This window comes from Vulpes vulpes, chromosome 5, assembly GCF_048418805.1.
Source record: "Vulpes vulpes isolate BD-2025 chromosome 5, VulVul3, whole genome shotgun sequence".
NCBI lineage: Eukaryota > Metazoa > Chordata > Mammalia > Carnivora > Canidae > Vulpes > Vulpes vulpes.
Window position 1 is genome coordinate 90,246,421 of NC_132784.1, and position 22,124 is coordinate 90,268,544.

At 36.2% G+C, this 22,124-nt stretch overlaps 1 protein-coding gene across 2 annotated transcripts in view; it reads left to right on the top strand.

Moving 5' to 3' along the window:
- The window catches only part of TTC17 (tetratricopeptide repeat domain 17), a 116,471-nt gene that overhangs the window by 41,153 nt on the left and 53,194 nt on the right, over positions 1 to 22,124 (top strand). For both annotated transcript variants that reach the window (XM_072759181.1, XM_072759180.1), the window contains exons 12-16: positions 928 to 1,043; positions 1,200 to 1,365; positions 2,502 to 2,579; positions 2,717 to 2,941; positions 10,427 to 10,613. In XM_072759181.1, the coding sequence (XP_072615282.1) occupies positions 928 to 1,043; positions 1,200 to 1,365; positions 2,502 to 2,579; positions 2,717 to 2,941; positions 10,427 to 10,613 (772 nt within the window). The remainder of the gene's footprint in view (positions 1 to 927; positions 1,044 to 1,199; positions 1,366 to 2,501; positions 2,580 to 2,716; positions 2,942 to 10,426; positions 10,614 to 22,124) is intronic.

Below are 22,124 nucleotides of genomic sequence, written 5' to 3' on the forward strand. Positions count from 1 at the left end.
AGTTTGATAGCTTCAAGATTTAAGTTTAGTAAGCCTTTGATGTGTGTTACTTATGTTTAAAAAAATGAACATTTTGGGGCACCTGAGTGGCTCAGTGGTTGAGCATCTGCCTTTGGCTCAGGACATGATGCCGGGGTCCCAAGGTCCTGGGATCGAGTCCCACATCAGGCTTCCCACAAGGAGCCTGCTTCTCCCTCTGCCTGTGTCTCTGCCTCTCTATGTCTCTCATGGATAAATAAAATCTTTTTTTTAGAAAATGAACATTTTACAAATCAAAACATTTGATAAACTTTGACATTGGCAAAGAAAAGGTCTTAGTTCAGGGAAAAGTAATTTTCTGTGCCAGTTTTATAAGCTTATGTATGCTTTCAGGTATAAATCAGAAACTCTCCCTCAAATTGGCTTAAAAGAAAATATGCTTCATACTACAGGAAGTCCAGAGATCAGAGCAAACTTTGGGTTTGGTTGACTCAGTGCATCAGTGATGTCATCAGTGACCCATTTCTTTCCTTTTCTTCAATTTGCCATCCATAGTATTGGTTTTATCCTAAAGCTTGTCTTCCTCATGGTCATGAGGTGACAGCCAGCAGCAGCTGGAGCACCATGTTCTTTGTTGCTATGTGGCATAAGAGACTAAGACTGACTCTTTCCCAGAAGCCTCAAGCAAGCCTTTCCTTATATCTCACTATATTTAGCCAACTTAGGCCTTCCCGGCCTTGATCCAGTCTATGGTAAAGCAGGTAGAATTACTGACTTCGACTAATACTCTTCAGTAGAAGGAATATTCTAGAGTCTACCACAGTGTCTACGTTATCTTAAAATACTACATTGTTCAGTTATGCTACTATATTTATATTTAAAAGTTTATTTAGCATGTTGAAATATTGAATCCAAAGAAATTTATGAGACACTTTCTCTCTTTATTAGGACAAACAGCATATTCTTTGGCCTAAAAGAACAGATTGTGCAGAAAGCTATCCTAGAGTCCCTATTGGCGGGGAACTGCCAACGTATTTTCTGCCTCCGGAAAACAAAGGACTCAGGCAAGTGCTGATGGATTTGGCAAAGCACTTGATTCTGCATGATTGTCATCTGGCAGTTCTTTGAGAGCACCAACCTTGGACTTGAAAGGTTAAGTCTTTATCTTGAAATCACCCAAACTTTGAAAATATGAATCTTGTTCCTTTTTCTTGTGCCAGGATCCACGAACTCAACAGTGATGATTATTCTTCAGAAGAAGAGGCCCAAACCCCTGACTGTTCCATAACTGACTTCAGAAAAAGCCAGACTCTGTCCTACTTAGTCAAAGAATTAGAGGTCCGCATGGATCTGAAAGCCAAAATGCCAGATGACCATGCACGAAAAGTAAGGCTCACTTAGGCTGGTGTTTATTGCCGTCCATTCTGGGTGACTTCACAAGCCTCTTAGGTGGAACAAAAAATTGATAGAAGGCAATTGTTGAACTTGAAGTTTCTAAAACCAAGGATAGAGCTAAAGAATTGGTGGAATCATTAAGAAGACATTCATGCTATCGAAGGAGTGCCAGGAACGTGTGCTTCAGGGCTGCTGTTTAAGCAGACCACCTGAGCACTCTCTAAGAGCGCTACAGAGATGAGCAACACATAATGGAGGCCATTCTGAGCACTTCAGTTTAGCTTTGCATCCTCTAAGCCTCCAGGAGTTTGTATAAATCAAAAGCTTGAAGATTCTCTTTCTGACCTTACCAACCCCACTTTGGCCTTGTAAAAGGTCCTTGGGAATTTATTACTGACTAGAAATTCTACGTTGGATACAATTCTACAGATGCAAATGAAAAAATTACTTTTTTGCAGGGAAAACAAACCATCACAACCATCTTTTTAAAAACTTAATTTTAAAACTCTCAACAGTTACTACTTACAGTTAACAAACATTTACTGAGGCAAAAAATGTTAAGTGCCAGGCACTGTTTGGAATGCTAGGAAAGATAAATAGACCATGATCCCTACCTTAGAGTTGCTCACAGTTATACACATGTTGTTAGAATATAGAGTAATTAAGGATCTGGTGCTTTTCCAGCTAGGAAAGATAGAAGATTTCTGTTCATCAGGTATTACATGCTGTTGTCTTCTGGATAATTTCTCATTTAATTTCGGATACTTAGGTTGACTTTAATGGGATATGGTATATTTCCTTAATAGTAGTATATGTGGTATATATCTTTTAACATGTTTTATTTTATTTAATTTTTTTATTTAAATTCAATTTGCCAACGTATAGTACAACACCCAGTGCTCATCCTTAACATGTTTTAGTTAAAGGAAACTAGGGCATTCATGCAAGCAGGTCAACACCTGTTGGTATGTTGATGACCTCATATATTATATATATTGATGACTATAAATACCTATTCAAATTAGGTGTTCCCAAGGAGCTCAAGTAAAGACTGCTATCTATAGAATTCTTTCAAATGTCTTCCCTACTATTTTCAATTGAGTCAGTATTCCTTTTGATGTTTTCAGATTTTACTTTCCCGTATTAATAACTATACTATCCCAGAAGAAGAAATTGGGTCATTCTTATTTCACGCTATTAATAAGGTAAGTCACCTACTTTAGACATCTGAAATTTAAATGCTTAGTAATTGTAATAAAAAGTTAAAATGCATGCATTAAAAATCCTCGTTAGAACTAGTACCATATTCTTGTATTAATTGGAGGTATTTTGGGTTTTTCAGCCAAATGCCCCCGTCTGGCTGATACTCAATGAAGCTGGACTCTACTGGAGAGCAGTAGGAAACAGCACTTTTGCTATTGCTTGTCTTCAGAGGGCTTTGAATTTGGCTCCACTTCAATACCAAGACATTCCTCTTGTGAACTTGGCCAACCTTTTGATTCACTATGGCCTCCATCTTGATGCCACTAAGCTACTACTTCAAGCTTTGGCCATTAATAGCTCTGAGGTGAGGTTTTATGTTTCTTTGTAGTTCCATGTACTATGTGGGGGTAACTCTAATTCAGGGTACAATTTTATTTTTCTGGGGAAGGCATAAAAAAAACTCATGAAAAAATCTCATATTTTTATCAGAGTAGAGTTTACATAATTTGAGATGGCATAAAACAGATTTTGTTTTGTCTTATTTTTGATGTGTTTATTTTTTTATATTGATTTATTTTGTGCAAATGTAGAATCATGCTGATCATATTTTTCTGTCTTCCCTTTTTTACTCCTGGGTATGTCTTAAGCATATTTAATTTCTTTCTTTAAAATTTTAATTCCACTGTAGTTAACATAGAGTGTTATATTAGTTGCAGGTGTACAACTATAGTTGTATAGAATAGTATAGTGTCTCAGCACTTCCATACATCACCCAGGTACTCATCACAACAAGTGCACTCCTTAATATCCCCATCTGCTGTTTCACCCATCCCTCCGACCACCTCCTCATCTGGTAACCATCAGTTTGTTCTCTATAGCTAAGAGTCTGTTTCGTGGCTTCTCTCTCTTTTTTTCCTTTGCTTGTTTTGTTTCTGAAATTCCACGTATGAGTAAAATCGTATGGTATTTGTCTTTCTCTAACTTATTTCACTTAACATTATGCTCTCTAACACCATCCATGTCATTGCAAATGGCCAGATTTCATTCTTTTTGATGGCTGAATAATATTTCACTGAATATAAATACATCTTTTTTATCCATTCATCTATTGATGGACACTTGGGCTCTTTCCATAACTGTTGTCGATAGTGCTGCTGAAAACATCAGAGTGCATGTGTCCCTTTGAATCCATGTATTTGTAGCCTCTGGATACATACCTAGTAGTACAGTTGCTGGTTCATAGGGTAGTTCTATTTTTAACTTTTTGAGCACTTCCATACTGTTCTCCAAAATGGCTGCACCAGTTTGCTTTCCCACCAACAGTGTAAGAAGGTTCCCCTTACTTCACATATTCGCCAAACATCTAGTGTTTCCTGTGTTAATGATTTTAGCTATTCTAAGGGGTGTGAGGTGGCATCTCATTGTGGTTTTGGTTTGTGTTTCCCTCGTGATGAGTGATGTTGACCATCTTTTTATGTGTCTCTTGGCCATCTGGATGTCTTACTTGGAAAAATATATGTTCATGTCTTCTGCCCATTCTGTAATTGGGTTGTTTTTTGGGTATTGAGTTTTATCACTTCTTTATATATTTTAGATACTAATGCTTTTCGGATATGTCATCTGCAAATACCTTCTCCCATTCCATAGATTGACTTTTAGTGTTGTTGATTGTTTCCTTCACTGTGCAGAAGCTTTTTATTTTGATATAGTCACAGTAGTTTATTTTTGCTTTTATTCCCATTGCTGCAGGAGACTTATCTATAAAAATGTTGCTCTGGCTGTTGGCAGAGAAATTATTGCCTGTGTTCTCTTCTGGGAATTTTATTTTTTCAGGTCTCACATTTAGGTCTATAATCCATTTTGAGTTTATTTTTGTGTATGATGTAAGAAAGTGGTCCGGTTTTATTATTTGCTGACTAGTTGTCGTAACACCATTTGTTGAAAGACTGTCTTTTTTTCCGTTAGATATTCTGCCCTGCTTTGTTGAAGATTAACTGACCATATAATTACAGGTTAATTTCTGGATTTCTATTATGTTTTATTTATCTATATATCTGTTTTTGTGTCAGTACCATTCTATTTTGATTACTACAGTTTTGTAACATAACTTGATGTCTGGAATTGTGACGCCTCCAGCTTTGTTTTTTTTTTCAAAATTGCTTTGGCCATTCAGGGTCTTTTGTAGTTCCATGTTAATCTTAGGATTTCTTTGGTTCTAGTTTTGCAGAAAATGCTATTGGTATTTTGATAGAGATTGTATTCAATGTGTAGATTGCTTTGGATAATATAGACATTGTAACAATATTTGTTTTTCTAGTTCATGAATATGGAATGTCTTTCCATTTGTTTGTGTTCTCTTCACTTTCTTTCATCAGTGTTTTATAGTTTTCAGAGCATAGGTCTTTCACCTCTTTGACTTATTCCTAGGTATCTTACTATTTTTGGTACAGTTGTAAATGAGATTGTCTTTTTAATTTCTCTTTCTGCTGCATCATTATTAGTATGTTCAAATGCAACAGATTTCTGCACATTGATTTTGTATCCTAGGACTTTACTGAATTCATTTAACAGTTCTAGTAATGTTCTAGGTGGAGTCTTTAGGCTTTTCTATATATGATATCAAATCATCTGTAAATAGTTTTACTTCTTCCTTACTGATTTAGATTCCTTTTATTTCTTTTTGTTGTTGTCTAATTGCTGAGACTAAGACTTTTAGTACCGTGTTGAATTAAAGTGGTGAGAGTAGACACCCTTGTCTTGTTCCTGATATTAGGGGAAAACTCAGTTTCTCCCCATTGAGAAAGATGTTTGCTGTGAGTTTTTTCATATGTGGCCCTTATTATGTTCAGGTTGTGTTCCCTCTAGACCTGCTTTGTTGAGGACTTTTATCATGAATGGATGTCTTGCTTTATTAAATGCTTTCTCTGTGTCTACTGAAATGATCATACAGTTTTTATCCTTTCACTGATGTGATGTATCACACTGATTGGCTTGTGAATATTGAACCCCTTTGTATCTTAGGAATAAATCACACTTGATTGTGGGAAAAGATTTTTTTCATTTGTTGTTGGATTCAGTTTTTTTTGAGGATTTTTGCATGTATGTTCATCAGAAATATTAGCCTGTAGTTCTCTTTTTTGTGTCATTTCTTTATTTTAAATGAGTGAAATTGATAATTATGTGGTTAATTTATTTTTAGGAACTTATGTTTAGATAGGAATGGCATAGCTGCTAAAATATACTCTCACTTTTTTGTGTCAGTCTGAAACATCTGGGTCTTTCTTTATCCTACTCATCACAGTATGCCTGCTGCTTAATATTACACTGTTTTACAACTTTAATTTATAGATATCTTTACACCAATCAAGCCAGAACACAGTTTAAAGGTTGCATTGATAAGAATAGATAGTTGAATTAATGTTCGTGCCCCAAACCTCCCACATGCAGCCGGTGGAGTTAATCACTGCTGTGTAGTTAATTACTCTAGTTCACAGTTTCTAAGGTACAACTTCTTTTTTCAAAATTTAAAATCTCTGAAATAAGGATACATGTTACAACTGATGACATCTTAGGTTTGATGAAATACAGTTATAATAAATATACAATTAAATTGCTCTTATACCTGGTGTTTACATGTTTATAAGTTTTATGTCCAAAGAAACTTTAGGAGAAGTGTGCATGAGTGGTTGAGGTTTATTTGTGATATCTCAAAACTAATTTTTTAAGTATGAGAAGAAAATACTGCCTGTGAAGAGTTTCCCTTGAAATACACAAATTCACTAGTAGATTTTAAGCCAAAGTTTACAGTTGCTATACTGTACAGCAGGCTCGGTGCCAAAGAAGTATATGAGATATTTATCAAATGTTTGCTGTGTGCCAGGTGCAGGTACAGTGGTAACAGATGCTATATATGGGATGTGATGATTGGGCACCCAAAGGGAAGGCTCAACACAGCTGTGTTCCCCCGATACTTGTTTCATTTTCCACTGCCACCAGCCAAGGCACTGAGGCAGTATTCTTCTGAAGAATAAAGAGCTCCTTTAGAGATGAGTTGCCTTTCTGTATTTGAAAATTACACTAAAATTTTAGTTGTTAAATACTGTGGTGCTACAGTAATAATAAAAAGATAAATCAGTGGATCAGAATAGATACCACAAAAATACACCTTAATCAGCACCCCACTTCCAACTCTCAATATTTGGAAATAATTCCTGTCAGTTTTTCTTCTATTCAGATCTTTCATAGTGTTGCAACACTATTGCACTGGTGATCTTTAAAACTTCACCATATAAAAAAGGTGTACCGCATAGTTTTTATTAGCCATCAATAATGGCTGCTTATGAATTTATGTATCACAGCTTATTCCTCTGCTGTTGGATGTTTAGGTTGCTGATAATGCTTAGCTATTATCAGTAATGGTTTTCTGCATAAGGCTTTTTCTGAATTCCAGGTGATTTTCTTAGGAAAGATTGCTAGCAGTGGAATTATTAAGTCAGTAAGAAAATAAATATTTTGATGGCTTTGACACAAAATGCCAGATGTCTACCAAAAGATTTAGGACCATATATGTTGCCATCATCAAGGTTGGAAAGTATTCATTTCATGTGTAGCTTCTCCAGAATTGGGCAATTGAATTAACTGCTAATTTTTATTAACATTGTTTATTAGAGCCAGGCACCATACTGATTGATCACCTTACGTGTGATAACTCACATAACCCTCCCAACAACCCTGTGAGATAGGATTTACCCATTTGATAGATAAAGAAACAATAGAGAGATTTACCAAAAGTCTCAGAGCTTGGATTTATTTGAACTCCGGGAGATTGGCCACAGAGCTCACATTCTTTGGCCATGTCCTACTGGCTCTGACTTAACACTTGTAAAACAAGTTTACTTTTAAAAAATTCACTTCTGTGTTGTAATATAAGTTTTTGATTACCGCATGAGGTTTAAACCTATAACACCTGGGATCAAGAGTTGTATGTTCCACCAAATGAGCCAGCCAGGCATCCCTTTTTTTTTTTTTTTTTTAATTTTTTATTTATTTATGATAGTCACAGAGAGATAGAGAGAGAGGCAGAGACACAGGCAGAGGGAGAAGCAGGCTCCATGCACCGGGAGCCCGACGTGGGATTCGATCCCGGGTCTCCAGGATCGCGCCCTGGGCCAAAGGCAGGCGCTAAACCGCTGCGCCACCCAGCAGGCATCCCTTTAATTGTATTTTTAAATTAAAAGTTTGTGTATGCATTTCGTTTGTTTTGTTAGAATTTAGGTTTTTTTTTTAACTTTTAAAATTTGATGCAAACTCTTTATACAGAGTCTTTAACTCTATCATACATTAAAAATATTTTCTTTTTGTCTTTTAAAAATAAAAATACCCTTAATTTTGCCCATCATTTCTCTTTTTGGTTTTTATTGTTAAGTTTAAGGTATCCTTACAAGAAATTTGAGAACAATTAATTCTATTTTGTTTTTGCTGTCTGCCACTTGTCTTTTTTTAAGATTTTTATTCATTTATTTGAGAGAGTGAGTGAGTGAGAGAGAGCACAAGTTGGGGAAGGGGGAAGAGGAGTAGAGGGAAAAGGAGAAGCAGACTCCACTGAGCAGGGAGCCAGACACAGGGCTCAGTCCCAGGACCCTGAGATCGTGACCTGAGCTCAAGGCAGGTGCTCAACCGACTGAGCCATCCAGGCACCCCTGTACTACTTGTCTTTAGATAGTTGACTCAAATGGACTAAAATATTTTCCTGTGTTTTCTTCTAGATGATTTGTAGTTTTAACTTTTACATTTAGGTTTGTGATCCATTTCAAGTTAATATCTTTTGTAATGTGAAGTGGGGATCAAAGTTCATATCACATAGATACCCAGTTGTTCCAGCACATCTTGAAAGCCCTAGCATTTCCCTCTTGAATTACCTGTCAGCTTTGCTCTGAACTGCACACTGCTTTATCCAGCAGCTTACTTGACCATCTCCATGTGAATGTCTAAAACACACTTTAAAACTAAAGGCCAAAACTAAACTTATACTGTTCCAGTCTTTTCTTCTCAGTCTTTCCCATTTCAGGAAACAGTAAAGCTAGTAGCTCAGGATGAAAACTTGAGCTTTCTCCTTCTCCTTCTCCCAGAGTAAATTCAGTCTATTAACTAACCTTGCTGATATTTTCAAAATACACCTAGAATTGTACTATTTATCATCATCTCCACTGCTGTCTGATCCAATACACCATTATCTTTTCTCTGAGTTATTTCATTAGCCCCCTGCCTAACTTCTCTACTTCTGGCTTTGTCCCCCTGTAGTCTATTAGTAATACAGCAGTCAGTAAGATCCTCATAAAAAGTCACATGTTGTCATTTGTTCAAATCTCCACAATGGTTCTCCACATAATTCATAGTAAAAGACAAGAATTTATATTAGTGTAGAAGGTCCCGCTCGACCATCTTACTTTTCTGACCTCATCCCCATGAAATCACTCCTTTGCTTATTCTGTTCTAGCCTTGCTTACCTCTGCAGTTCCTTGGACATACTAGGCATGCTCCCACTTCAGCCCCTTGGCATTTTCTGTTCTCTCTGTTTGGAATACTATACTCCACCAAGATTCTTCATAATTTGCTTCATCTCCTTAAAATCCTTTAAAATTCTAACTTTTCAGTAAGTCTTTTGCTTCCTAATCTATTTTAAATGGTACTGCGTTCCCCACTCTGGTCTTTTAACATCTCTTCCCTGCTATGCTCTTCTCCATCACATTCTTCTCATACTTGTGTGATACCCCGATGGTTTTGTGACGTTTGACTAAAACATCCACAAAGGCAGGGACTCTCTTATTTTCTGCTGTATCCCCAGTCCCTATAACATTGGTAAACACTCAGTAGTTATTTTCTGGATGAACTGATGAGAATTCACTTTTTTCCCAAAAATACTAACTAGCTTTATCTCAAGATATTTGCACAGCCATCATTCTAGCCATAGGAGTAAACACTTTTAAAGACACTTTGAAATCTAAGTATGGGCTTTAATTTTGCATCTGGGAATAAGCCACTAAGTAAAATTTTAAATGTAATCTTAGAGCTACTTAGATTGTGCCTCTGTAATCTGGAATGTTTTGTGCATCGTTGCCTTTTATTCTCTTACTGATATCTCTGATAAATAAGAGTACATACATCTGTCAAAAGATAGTTGCAAGAATGTTCGTAGTAGCTTTGTTCAAAATAGTCCAAAACTGGAAACAGTCCAAATGCTTATCAATAGGAGAACGGATAAACAAAACTGTGTGTTCACGTAATAGAAGTAACCCATCATTAAAAAAAAAAAAAAAACTGACACACAAAAAACATTCAGTTTCTTAAACATTAGATACTGTATTGAGTGAAAGAATCTGCAAGAGGGTACAGATTATATATCCATGGAAAGGAACATGCTGTTGATTCTATTTATATGAATTTTAAGAACAGGTGGAGCTAATGTATGATGATAGAACATCAATACAGTGGTCACATCTGGGATTAGGGTTGGGTTGCCCAAGGGAATGTTTTGGGGTATTAGAAACATTCTAAATGTTTCATATCTTGAGATGGGTGGTGGTTACAGGGATATATACACATGTAAAAATTCTTTGAACTGTACACTTAAGACTAGTGTATATTATACACCATTTACATGTATATGTATCTTAGTGAAAAGGTAAAAATAATTGTTATAGTGTAGAATTGGCTGATATAAATAAAATGGACAGTCAGCCATTAACTATTATGGGATAACCTAAAAGAAACCAAAAGACATATACTTTAAAAGCTTTATAACTTTCAGAAAACATTAATTCACTAACATTTTTCTGATTTTTTTTTTCAGCCCCTGACCTTTTTAAGCCTAGGAAATGCTTACCTTGCTCTGAAGAATATCAGTGGGGCACTTGAGGCCTTTAGACAGGCTTTGAAATTAACCACCAAATGCCCAGAATGTGAAAACAGCCTGAAGTTGATACGCTGTATGCAGTTTTATCCTTTCCTATACAACATCACCTCTTCTGTTTGCAGTGGTAAGCAACTGGTAAATGTTGGCAAAATGACGAGCTTAACCAGGGGTCATGTTCTGATCAACAGAACACAGAAAATGATTTTCTCCATTTTCCCCAGGGATTTTACATAACTAGCATAATTCTAGATGTATGGGAGGAAATTAATTCATTACTTACCATATAGATGCCTTAGGATATTGTGCTTAACTCTCTCCCAGAAGCCTAGTTGAGAAAGGCTAACTAAAGTAGATTCAACTGAGATTGATAGACTGTGACTTTTTTTTTCTGCTCCCCAAAATCTGTGGTGTTTCTTGATGACCAATATTAATGATAAAGGATATATTTTCTATACATAAAGACAGTCTACAGTAAGATTTGAAGCAGATTTTCTCTCCTCCTTCACTGAAATACACCCCTTTGCCTTTCACTGAAAGTGATCCAGATCCTGACTGCACCTTTCAAGTAGCCCCTGACATTAAGTGGTCTCTTCTTGCATTCTTCCACTTTGTCCCACAGCCACCATGGTATATGTGTGTGCATAAGTGTGTCCATCTGGGTCAAAAAAATTTTTTGAGTTAGTATCTGAACTATTGTAAATTCATCAGTTAGAACTCCTTAAAGGTGCCATTATATTTAGTTATTTACTTAACTTTCACTCTATAAGAATAAAAAAAGTTTGATGTGAATTATGAAAGGTAAGGCTTACATAAATGGGGATCCTCAGAACCTTGCATTGATAGAACACACACAGCAGGTGCTTTGTTAATGTTCCAGTAAGATTGTAATATTCAAGCAGAGCACCATCAGTCCATCTCCTTCATTTAAGGGGAAAAAAAAAATCCCTCAAACTGGTTTTCCAGATTCACTGTACAAGACTGCCTTAGGATTTTAATGAAATGACAAGCAGTGCTTATATTTTTAAGTATCAGAGCATGATTTCTTTAGTGAAGACACCAAAAAAAGTCTAGCAGCAACATAACTCTGTAGCTCAGTTGTGGATGGGTACTGAACATAATCTAAACTAGAGTTCTTGCATGAATGCTGAAAGCCTAAGACAGTGTGTTAGCAGTGCAGGAGTCCTACACGTTCATGTTTGAGCCCTAGCTCTGCCATTACTGTATTTCAAAACCCAGTCTGACTTGTGTCATCTATAAAATGAAAGGGAAAATCTGTCCCATAGACCTTGGTAGGATTTAGTAAGATCCGTATCACATGATAGGTGTTGGGTAAAAGTAAGCCATTAGAAATTCATAATAGATACAAAATACTTCAGCCTTAAAGGAGCGAGTTATGGATCTTTTATCTTCTCACATAATTTCAGAAAATATTTTATGGTCTTTTAAATTCCTTAGATGATGTAACAACAGCCTTGTAAGCAGAATTTCACTTTTTTTGATGAGCTGCTTTTATTAGTAGAGTCCGTTATATTTTTTACATGCTGTCATCTCCTTTGCCTCTCTTGATTTCCTTATTACTGAAAAGAAAAATTGTGTATATATAGTGATCCTTTTCTAAAAAGCCTTTTCTGTAGTAATATTTTACATGCTTTTTAAAATATTTTACATGCTATATATAGATATAGATATAGATATAGATATAGTGATCCTTTTCTAAAAAGCCTTTTCTGTAGTAATATTTTACATGCTTTTGCTTAGGATTTCATTTTATGTCACTCATGTCAAGAGAGAAAATTCAGTTGTCTTGCGCTTTTTCCCCAGAGCATAATTTCAATTAGCTCAGGAACCTAATAACCTGAAACAAATCTATGAAGTTGTAGTATTGTAGTTTTGGTTGTCCACGTATCCCACAGTTATTACTATTATTAGATCCAGTACAATAAAAGAAAATAATTTGACTAGGGAAGAAGGAATACTTTTTTTTAGTTGTTTCAGCAAAAGCTCATTAATATTTTTTTTAATTTAGCCCTTCTATGTTTCAATTAATTACCTTAGAAGATAATCTACCGTCTGCTAACACCTCAGTAAACACTGGTACCCCCTGATGGATGGAAATGTATGCGATAGCATTTTCTAAGTTTACGGTTTCATTGATAATACTGAGTTCATTTCAATATTGATTTTTTTCTTTGACAGTGTTTTTGCATTACTTGTTTCCACCAGAATCCTGTGCATTCACAGTTGCTTTGCCAAGTTCCAGCCTTGAAAAGCTGCAACTTCAAAGCAACAAGTATCTCCACAGAAACCATGAACAAATTATATTTGAAAATGTAAACAGTTTCATGTCCTCTAGCTATCTCTGAGCTTTACTAAATGGTTGATGAAAAAAAGAGGAAAACCTCTGAATAATGACCATTTCTATATCCTCAGATGATTGTCTACCTTTTGTTTTTTCATTTTTGCAATATTGAAATAAGCTTCATAAAGTTAACTTACTTGTGTGACACATTATCTGTCTGAAGTTTTTATTATGACAGTATAAAGTTTTCAAGATATTAACAAGGCTTATGATTCTTTTTCCATATAGTAATCAAGGAATTCATACTGATTTGTATTAAAGACGAATTTCAGCTGCCCTTACTCCCTTCCAACCTAAGTCACTCTCTTGTGAAAGTTTCTTTGAAAAGCTACCAGTTTAAAAGCTTTTCAGATAAGCTTTTCTTCAAGATCAAAAATAACTAATTACTCGTAGAAAGCCTTTCTTAGTTTTTCTGACAGCTATTGTTAATCCTCAACAAATTGTTTTCTTTAAAGATCCATGTTAGTAATTATTTTTATAGCAGCTATAATATAGTATAATCTCTTGAGTAGTATGAACTTTTTTTTTTAAAGATTTTATTTATTTATTCATAGAGATGCAGAGAGAGAGAGAGGCAGAGATACAGGCAGAGGGGAGAAGCAGGCTCCATGCAGGGAGCCTGACGTGGGACTCGATCCAGGGTCTCCAGGATCACGCCCTGGGCTGCAGGCAGCACTAAACTGCTGCATCACCAGGGCTGCCTGAGTAGTATGAACTTCATGATAAAATTGTAGGCAGTGGGTTTAACACGAGCAAGTATTTTACTGCTTTTCATAAGTGATCCTGGAATTTTTCACATAGATTTTCAGTTTAAGTTTCTTGGAATGTCTGCACGGGTCATGTATTCTATTACCTTTTTAATACTGATTCATTCAACTTAAAAATACATAATCTTATAAAATGTTTCCACTTATAAAGACTTTTAGCAAAACTTGTCAATGCATAATTAAAAATCTGACAGTTTTTCCAAAAATTTATTAATCTGGAAATCATTTTACTGACTGCCATGTGTTGAGCTGTGTTATGTTCTTATATAGCATGTCCTTGACATAATCTCTTTCTCTCTCCTTTGAATAGCATTTAAGAAATTCTTCTGTTTTATAGGTAGTTTTATGTCACTACCCCAATTTCAAAGAGGCTGGGGAGGAAAACTTAATAGATTGATTTTTAAATTGTCTCCTCCTGAGTTGACTATTAAAAGAGAAGCCAGCACTTTCAGTTTTGATTAAACATTTCTCTTGGCAGTTATGAAATACATGCTGTTTTACCACATTTCTTGGTTTGTTATTTTACAATTTAACTTAAATAGAACTGAATGTGCCACTTTATTAACAAACTCATTCTTCAATAACAACATACTTGGCTCTTTTTAAAGTAATATGAAATCTGTTAAATAAGCTTCCAGTGCTTTTGAGTATATGTAAGTTCTTTTCAGTGCCCAACACTAAAAATAGGGAACTTTTCTTTTTAATTGGAAAAAAATAAAGATGTCACAAAGAATGAAACTTCATGAAGTAACGATGATGATCTTCTCTAAGGACCGAAAATGGAAAATAAGTTTTAATAACAATATAAGCAAAATGATTAAATATTGAATCTGTAGAGAAGTCCAGAAATACATGTAATGGATTTTCCAAGTATTTATCACTCCAGAATATTTTCTAAATACTTTTCCTTCAGCTTCATTAATTTGCAAATCAAAAAGTTATATCTAACAAAGACTTTTTTTACTCTTTAGGTAGTCTAGGTTATTTTATTATTATTATATCTCTGTATGTATGATTTTACTTTTATTTTTAGTATTTTTCATCCAGTATTATGTTTTTTTGTTAGAAAACATAAGACCAACGGTAGGTCATATTTATTAGATTTCATTTACATGAGATGCTTACAGGTATGCCACTGGCAATGGTATTGATATTTGCTGAATATAATTAAGCATCTAATCTACAATTTCCCTGGTCTTTTCATAATTCACTAGGACACATACCCCCTTAAAAATATTGACCCAGATGTGTAGAAATGATGGATGAATGTTATACAGTAGAACTCAGACTTTAATCCAGTATGCTTAGACTTAGAATTTTATGCAGGTTTTTCTATAATTATTTATATGAGAACTTTCACCACTAGAGAAAAAAAAATAAAAGAATTTCCAAATCATGTATGTGAGCTTTAATATCTGTTGCAGTGTATAGAAGGATTGTCCTGTGTGGTCATTGCAGTGTTTCTGTATGGTAGTATCTACCTAGATCATATCTCCTTTTATAATTTGTTTCATTATCTATGGTTTTAATCTGTTCTTGAACCTAAATATCTATAGATTTATAACTTGTAGCTTAAAGCAATTTTATCTGGAGTTTAGATATTGAAGAAAAAGAAACCTTGCATTTTGCTGCCCTCCTGTGGACTATCCAGCATATGCTACCTGCAATTAAGGACTTTTGCTTTATGACATTCTTCATAAAAATTAATGAAGGTGTCTGCTTTAAAAAACAAGATATAATCTTAAAGATCCAGTTTTTATAGCATTTTTAATATGCTCCTAGTTGACATCACTCCATTTATTTCTGTATAAAGAATTAAAACTTTAATTTACTACAGATTTCAAAATCCTAAAATGCAAGCATATTCTGGAACAAAGCCAAATGTAACGTATTGTAATTTGTTTAGGTTTTTATATTTCTTTACTAAAAAGGGCTTTAATTATTTGGTTCACAGATAATCTTTTGACAGGTATCAATGTGGTAAGGAGGAAGAAGAAAAGGTCCCTTTTTATGAATCTAGAAGCAAAGATTCTGAGTTACTCAAGTGTTACTCAGTGGTAGAGCTGAGACTAAAATCTGAATCCTTTGCCTTCCAAGGCCAGTGTGGTTCTTGCGCATAATTCTGTTACTCCCAACAAGTCATAACTATGCCACTGCTATGACTGAAATAATTTGTACTTGTAGATTCTTAAGATATTTTTATAAAAGTGGTATAATCACTGTACTTTTTACATCATCACTCAAAACAGATACATACATCCCTGTATAAAACATGAACCTGAACTAGATTATGGGGGCAGTCATAATCCTAAAAGCTCACCTGAAACAGTCCCTTTCAGTTTGGCAAGTCATCTTTGAATTTTGTGTCATTAGATTGCCCTATAGCCTTGGATTGTACACAGATCTGGTGGCTGTATTTGCATTATTATCTCAGTAGGTAATATTTATCTTTGGGATTCCCAGCATTTTAGCTTTCATGAACAACATGGTTACCTTTGGTTTTCATAAGAACTTAGGACAGTAAGTCAAATTCTGATAAACAGTGGCTTTACACTTCAGTTTCTGAAAGACATTGGATATATATATTTATTCATTTTAGTACATTCTGGTTTTTGATGTGAAATTTTTGTCCTATATACAAAAAAATTTTTTTTTTCTTTTAAGGAATGAGCCTTATGGCCCTTGCCTAAGATCTTTTCACAATTATCCTCCAGTTATTATACATTGTTAACCCGGCCAAATAATATTTAAGAAAAAAATGAATTTGGATGGTAGATATAACCTTCTAAAGCAAGAGAATGTTTTCTTTTAGCCTAGAGGAAACTTGAGTGTGGCTTAGTTGTTCATTCATTCAACTATTACTTCTTGTGTGCCAGGCACTATTCTAGGAACTAGAAGCAAACAGAAAAAAAACCCTCCAGGTCTTAGGGAGCTTCATTATAGTGGAGATAAACAGAGAGCAGATGATAAATATAATAAAGAAATTATTTAATATGTTAGAAGATAGTGCTAAGGGGAAAGCAGAGCAGGAGGTCAAGTGAGATTCAAAGTGGACTGTTCAAAAAGGCCCCACTGAGAAAGTGACATTTGAGCAAAGACTTGAAAGAGGTGAGGGTTTAGGCCATGCAGACATACAGGATAAGAGCATTGCAGGCAGAGAGTAGTTGTTGCAAAAGCTTTTGCAAGGAACAGCAAGAAGGCCTGTATGGTTGTAGCGGACTTGTAAGAGTTCTGAAAGCAGAGATGAATGGGAGGAGGAGAGAACCATATGTTTTCTGCCTTGCAGACCATTCTAATAATTTGGGCTTTTATTCTAAGATAAAGATACATGATTTGAAAGGTTTAGGGCAGAGAAGAAAAACGATCTGATATACATATTAGCAGGTTTCCTCTAGCTGCTGTATTGAAAATAGATAGTGATGGGGTAAGGGCAAAAGCAGGAAGACCAGTTAAGATGCTGTTGCAAAAATATGGGTGAAAGATAGTATTACCTTGGATCAGCCAAGTGAAAGTGGAGGTGAGAAGCCATAATTGTATTTGGGATGCATTTTTGAAAATAGAACCAACAAGACACTACCAGAGGAAATGTGGGAAATGAAGGAAAGAGAAGTCATGGGTGACTTCTAAATTTGGGACCTAAGCAACTGTTGCTATTTAATAAGATTTGTAATCACCATTGATGCTGTTTAAAGAGATAGTAAAATCTGAGGAAGGAGCAGGTTTAGGGAGAAAAACAAGTTTGGTTTTATAAGTGTTAAGTTTCCATTGCTTATTAAATGTCTAAGTGCAAGTATTAGGGAGGCAATTAGATATATGAGTGTCATGATGGTCAGGGAAGAGCCCCAGGCTACAGATGAAAATCTATGAGCCATGGGCCTATGGGTGGTGTTTTAAATCATGAGCTTGGATGAAGTTACCTCAGTGGTTAGTATAAAAAGGAAAGTAGGTCAACACTGAATTACCAGGGCATTCCAGGCAACATTAAGAGGCTGAGAAGAGAAAGCTAGACCTTGGTAATATCAGGCAAGTATCTTGTCCCAGAAATGAAGAAGGTGTTTTGAGAAGTAGTCGATTATATCACTATTGTTGCACCACACAGTTGCTTCCTAAGAGGTTGAGTTGGATGAGGACAGAGAATAAGCCATTGGATTTAGGAACATGGAGGTTGTTGGCAGTCTTCTAAAAGTTTGTATGAAATGGGTTATGAAGGAGGTGAGGAGGTGGAGAGGGCCAGCAACTCTTCCAAGAAGTTTTGCTGTAGTGAGAAGCAGAAAAATGGGATGGAAGTTAAAGAGGGATGTGGTATTAAAGATAAATTTGGTTCTGGTTTTGTTCTAAAAACAGAAATTTTGCAGAATGTTTGCATTGGACTGATCCAGTAAAGGGGGAGAAATTAAAGACTCAAAAACAGAGAGAAGCCAACTGTAGAAGCAGAATTCTTGAGTAGATTGGGAGGTGGGATCCGAGGCACAAATGTAGGGTAGGGATTGTCTTTAGGTAGGAGCAGGGGCAATATATAGGTATAGGTGTGGACTTTTGATTGCTTCTCAGTGAAACAAGAGGCCAGTAGTCAGATCAGAGTGAAGAGAGGCAGAGGGTATTGTGGATAATGCTGGCAGTGGGCCCCAAATGGGAGTTGACCAGAGAAGTTTCTAGCTTTGGTAACTGCATAAATGTCAGTGTCATTAATTAAAAGAGAAAATACGGAAAAGAAAGCATTTATACATTGACATAAGGCTGGATAGACAGGTTCATTTAGAGATGGCTCTGCTCCCTCAGAATGTGCAAGGTGAGAGGAAAAGGCCAAGAATGGAATCCTAGAAAATACAGCATTTAAGGAGCAGAGCTAGTGAAGGAGTAGAGGGGTATTGAGAAGCCAGGGGGCAGCTAGGTCCTGAAGGTCAGAAGAACAGTTTGGGAAGGAAGAAGAAATTGATAGTCTGTCCCATGTCGGTTCCCCAAGTGTCATATAGATATCACAAGAATGCACCAGCTTTCAGGTGGGACTTAGGTTAACGTTTTTAAATAATTTTAATATTTATGGGTTTTTTAAGATTTTATTAGAGACACAGAGAGAGGCAGAGACACAGGCAGAGAGAGAAGCAGGCTCCGTTCAGGGAACCCAACGTAGGACTCGATCCTGGGACTTGCGGATCACGCCCTGAGCTGAAGGCAGATGCTCAACCGCCGAGCCACCCAGGCGTCCCAATATTTATGGTTTATTCTGATGGGCATTAGGAAAAATACATAACTAGCACATCAAACCTCTGGTTTATGAAAAGTGCTACTTTTCGCCTTTTAACACAATATAAGATTAAACAGAGTCCCTCTAAAGAGAAACATTATGTAAACAATGTGCTGGTACCTACATAAAAATCAGCAGTAGTTGGCAGATGAATAGTGTGGAAGGCTCTGGGTTTAACAGTTTAGAAAGTCATTGGTGACTTCATTTTATCAAAAGTATTTTTTGTAAATGGGGAGATAGCTACACTAAAACAAGAATAAAGCTTAGGATAATAGAAGTGTTAAAATGAGCTCTTACTTTTAGAGCTTTGGCACAGTTTCTAAACTATACCTCATGTTTCAGCCTGTCAGTCAGTGACTAAAATAACTTTAAAGCAAGTAGTTAATGATACCAACAAACATTCTTTAGAAACACATTAATAATAGGATGCAAATAAGGAAGATTTTTAAAAATTCACCTGTTAGAAATATTGAAAATAACTATTTTTGGAATAAAATAGAAAATTTTGCCAGGTGAGTGAAGCAAGAGGGCACCCATCGGGAGGGTATTCCAAGCCTCAGCATGGAGTGCACACAAAGCAAGTGATTTTACTCTCAGTGGCCTGTGGGAACTGAATCACTGCAGTCTTGTCTGATGTTCCAGGAGGACCGAGACCAAGGGTAGCAACGGAGCTGTCACTATAGACACTTAAGTAACACTTCTTGATGTCAGAGAGGATGGGATGGCGCTGGAGGTTGTTACTCAGTTATGGAATACTTTTTTATTCATTGATCTAAAAATAAATGTATAATATCTCTGAATTACAGAGCTTAACACTTGAGGTGTGCAAATGGTCTCAACTAGTATTAGGGTGACTATCTTGAGTCTCCAAAAGGAAGTCAGTTATATTTTTTGGGTACTAAATTTAGTTCAGAGCACAGTTCTGCTTCCTTTCTGCTCTGTGCGTAGTGTGAGAATACCCACTGATGACGTCATTAATCATATTTTATGATCACTTATCTACAGATGGGGTTGGAAGTTATATTTAAACATCTTTCTTTTAAAAAAAAAAGGAGGGGGCAGCCCCGATGGTGCCGCGGTTTGGCGCCAGCTGCAGCGTGGGGTGTGATCCTGGAGACCCGGGATCGAGTCCCACGTTGGGCTCCTTGCATGGAGCCTGCTTCTCCCTCTGCCTGTGTCTCTGCCTCTCTCTCTCTCTGTGTCTGTGAATAAATAAAATCTTAAAAAAAAAAACAGTTGTTTAAAAAAAAATAAACATCTTTCTTTGTATGTAGGCTCCATTCTACATCAGGAGCTTACTGTGATTTCCTGCGCCCATGCCACTATGGACGAAGTGATTATACACCTACAAGAACATACGAAGGATGAGCAAGATGGGGTCTGTTTTATCGAACCCTTATTAAGTGTTGAACAAGACTTTTTTTTTTTAAGATTTTATTTATTCATGAGAGACAGAGAGAGGCAGAGGCACAGACAGAGGGAGAAGCAGGCTCCATGCAGGGAGCCGGATGCGGGACTCGATCCCAGGACCCCGGGGTCACGTCCTGGGCCGAAGGCAGGAGCTAAACCGCTGAGCCGCCCAGGGATCCCCAAACAAGACATTTTTAATATGTTCTGTCACTGCAGCTGTACATCAGTCTCCTGATAGGAACTTCATAGTCCTAAGTTTGGCATACTTCATTGGTTGCTGTCTTTCTTTTTAAATCTTCAACTTCCATTCATCGTTGCTCATGTTTTTAGAGAGATTTTGCCGAATCATACAGCAAAACGTTTGCATGACCTCCCCCATTCAAAAAGATTATTCTAAATGCAGATCTCTCTCTCTCTCTTTCTCTCCCTCTCTCCCTCCCCCGCTCCCCCCACACACACACTCCCGTCCATTCTGCATTGGTAGAATGGGCGCTTTTTTTTTTTTAAGTGATTTGTGCCTCAGTAAGTTCTTATGTGTTCTATGAGCTAACTAGTTGAAATGAATTCCGAGTTTTGAAATTTTTGTTTCACACAATGAGCACTAAATCTTTAAACCCCTTTACAAATGTAATCACTGAATGATGTCTACTCAGTTTCATGGCCCAATGGAAATAAAGCAGTTGAACCTGATAATCACTAGAAACAAACGTTAGTTTGTTTTGAAATACATGTGACTGAGGATACCTGGCATCTGTATGTGTACGTGGAATGCTTTGGTTTTTTCCTCTTTTTTTCTTCCAGTGTTGTTATTACTAGGAGTCAAAAGTACTTGATACTAACATACTAGGCTCTTTCACCAAGAGAATTTCAGTAATCTCTTACTTTTTCTTAACCACCAAGATTTATGTAGTTATGATCTTGAAAATGCAGGAGAAATTTAAATCAAAATTTCATGGCTGTTGAAGAGATCACAGCTTTGGATTTGTCTTCTCATTCAGTTACTTTTTATAACAACAAGCCTAAATTTGCCACTTAAAATTTGCCAGACTCAAAGCAATCTAAATCTCTTTAGCTATCAGGCATTGATTAATAACCCAGTCAGATCATATATCCAAAGTGATTATTATAAAAAAATAACAAGCATATCAAACTTCAGGAAAAAGAGCTGGAGGTCACTAGCAGTTGATAGTGTACCAGGTGTTGATCAAACGTTCCTATTCCTGTTGCACCTATAATAACCTAGCCATGTTTCCCTTGTCCGTGTGAAATATAGCTAGGGAAAAACCTAACATGAACAAAAAAATGAAACTAATTCACCACCTCTCTCACTGCCTAAAAAGCATAAATGTTAAGAATTGGAAAACAGTAAAGTCTTAGAAACCATGTTATTACGTGCAAAGTGGCCGCCAAGGTGAATGCCTCCAGGTGACTTTCATTTGGTAACATAAAGCAAAAGGAAAAAGTATGAACCACCATTTATTTCTCTATGCTTTCTACTTGATTTAGTGCACTGGCTGTCTATACTTAGAGTTAGCCATGCTCTATTCAGGGGACTTGTCTTAATCACATCCCCACGAAGTGGTATCTGTAGTCAGGCAACTAGGGAACTTTGTTTCTGGAGTTCACAAGGCCCTACTTAAAATGCTCTATGGTAGAGGAACTGAAGTGGCCTTTTAAAAAAAATAACCTTGGTTTAAATGTCCTACTCACTACCCAAACCAATGAAAATGACAGTTGCTAACGTTCTTTGTTTTCACATATGAGGTTCAAGTCCTTATTGATTCTGGAATAACTAGGGTCTTGAGTTCTCATTGAAAGACATCAGTATAATTCACTTACCCTGAGGAATAAAAA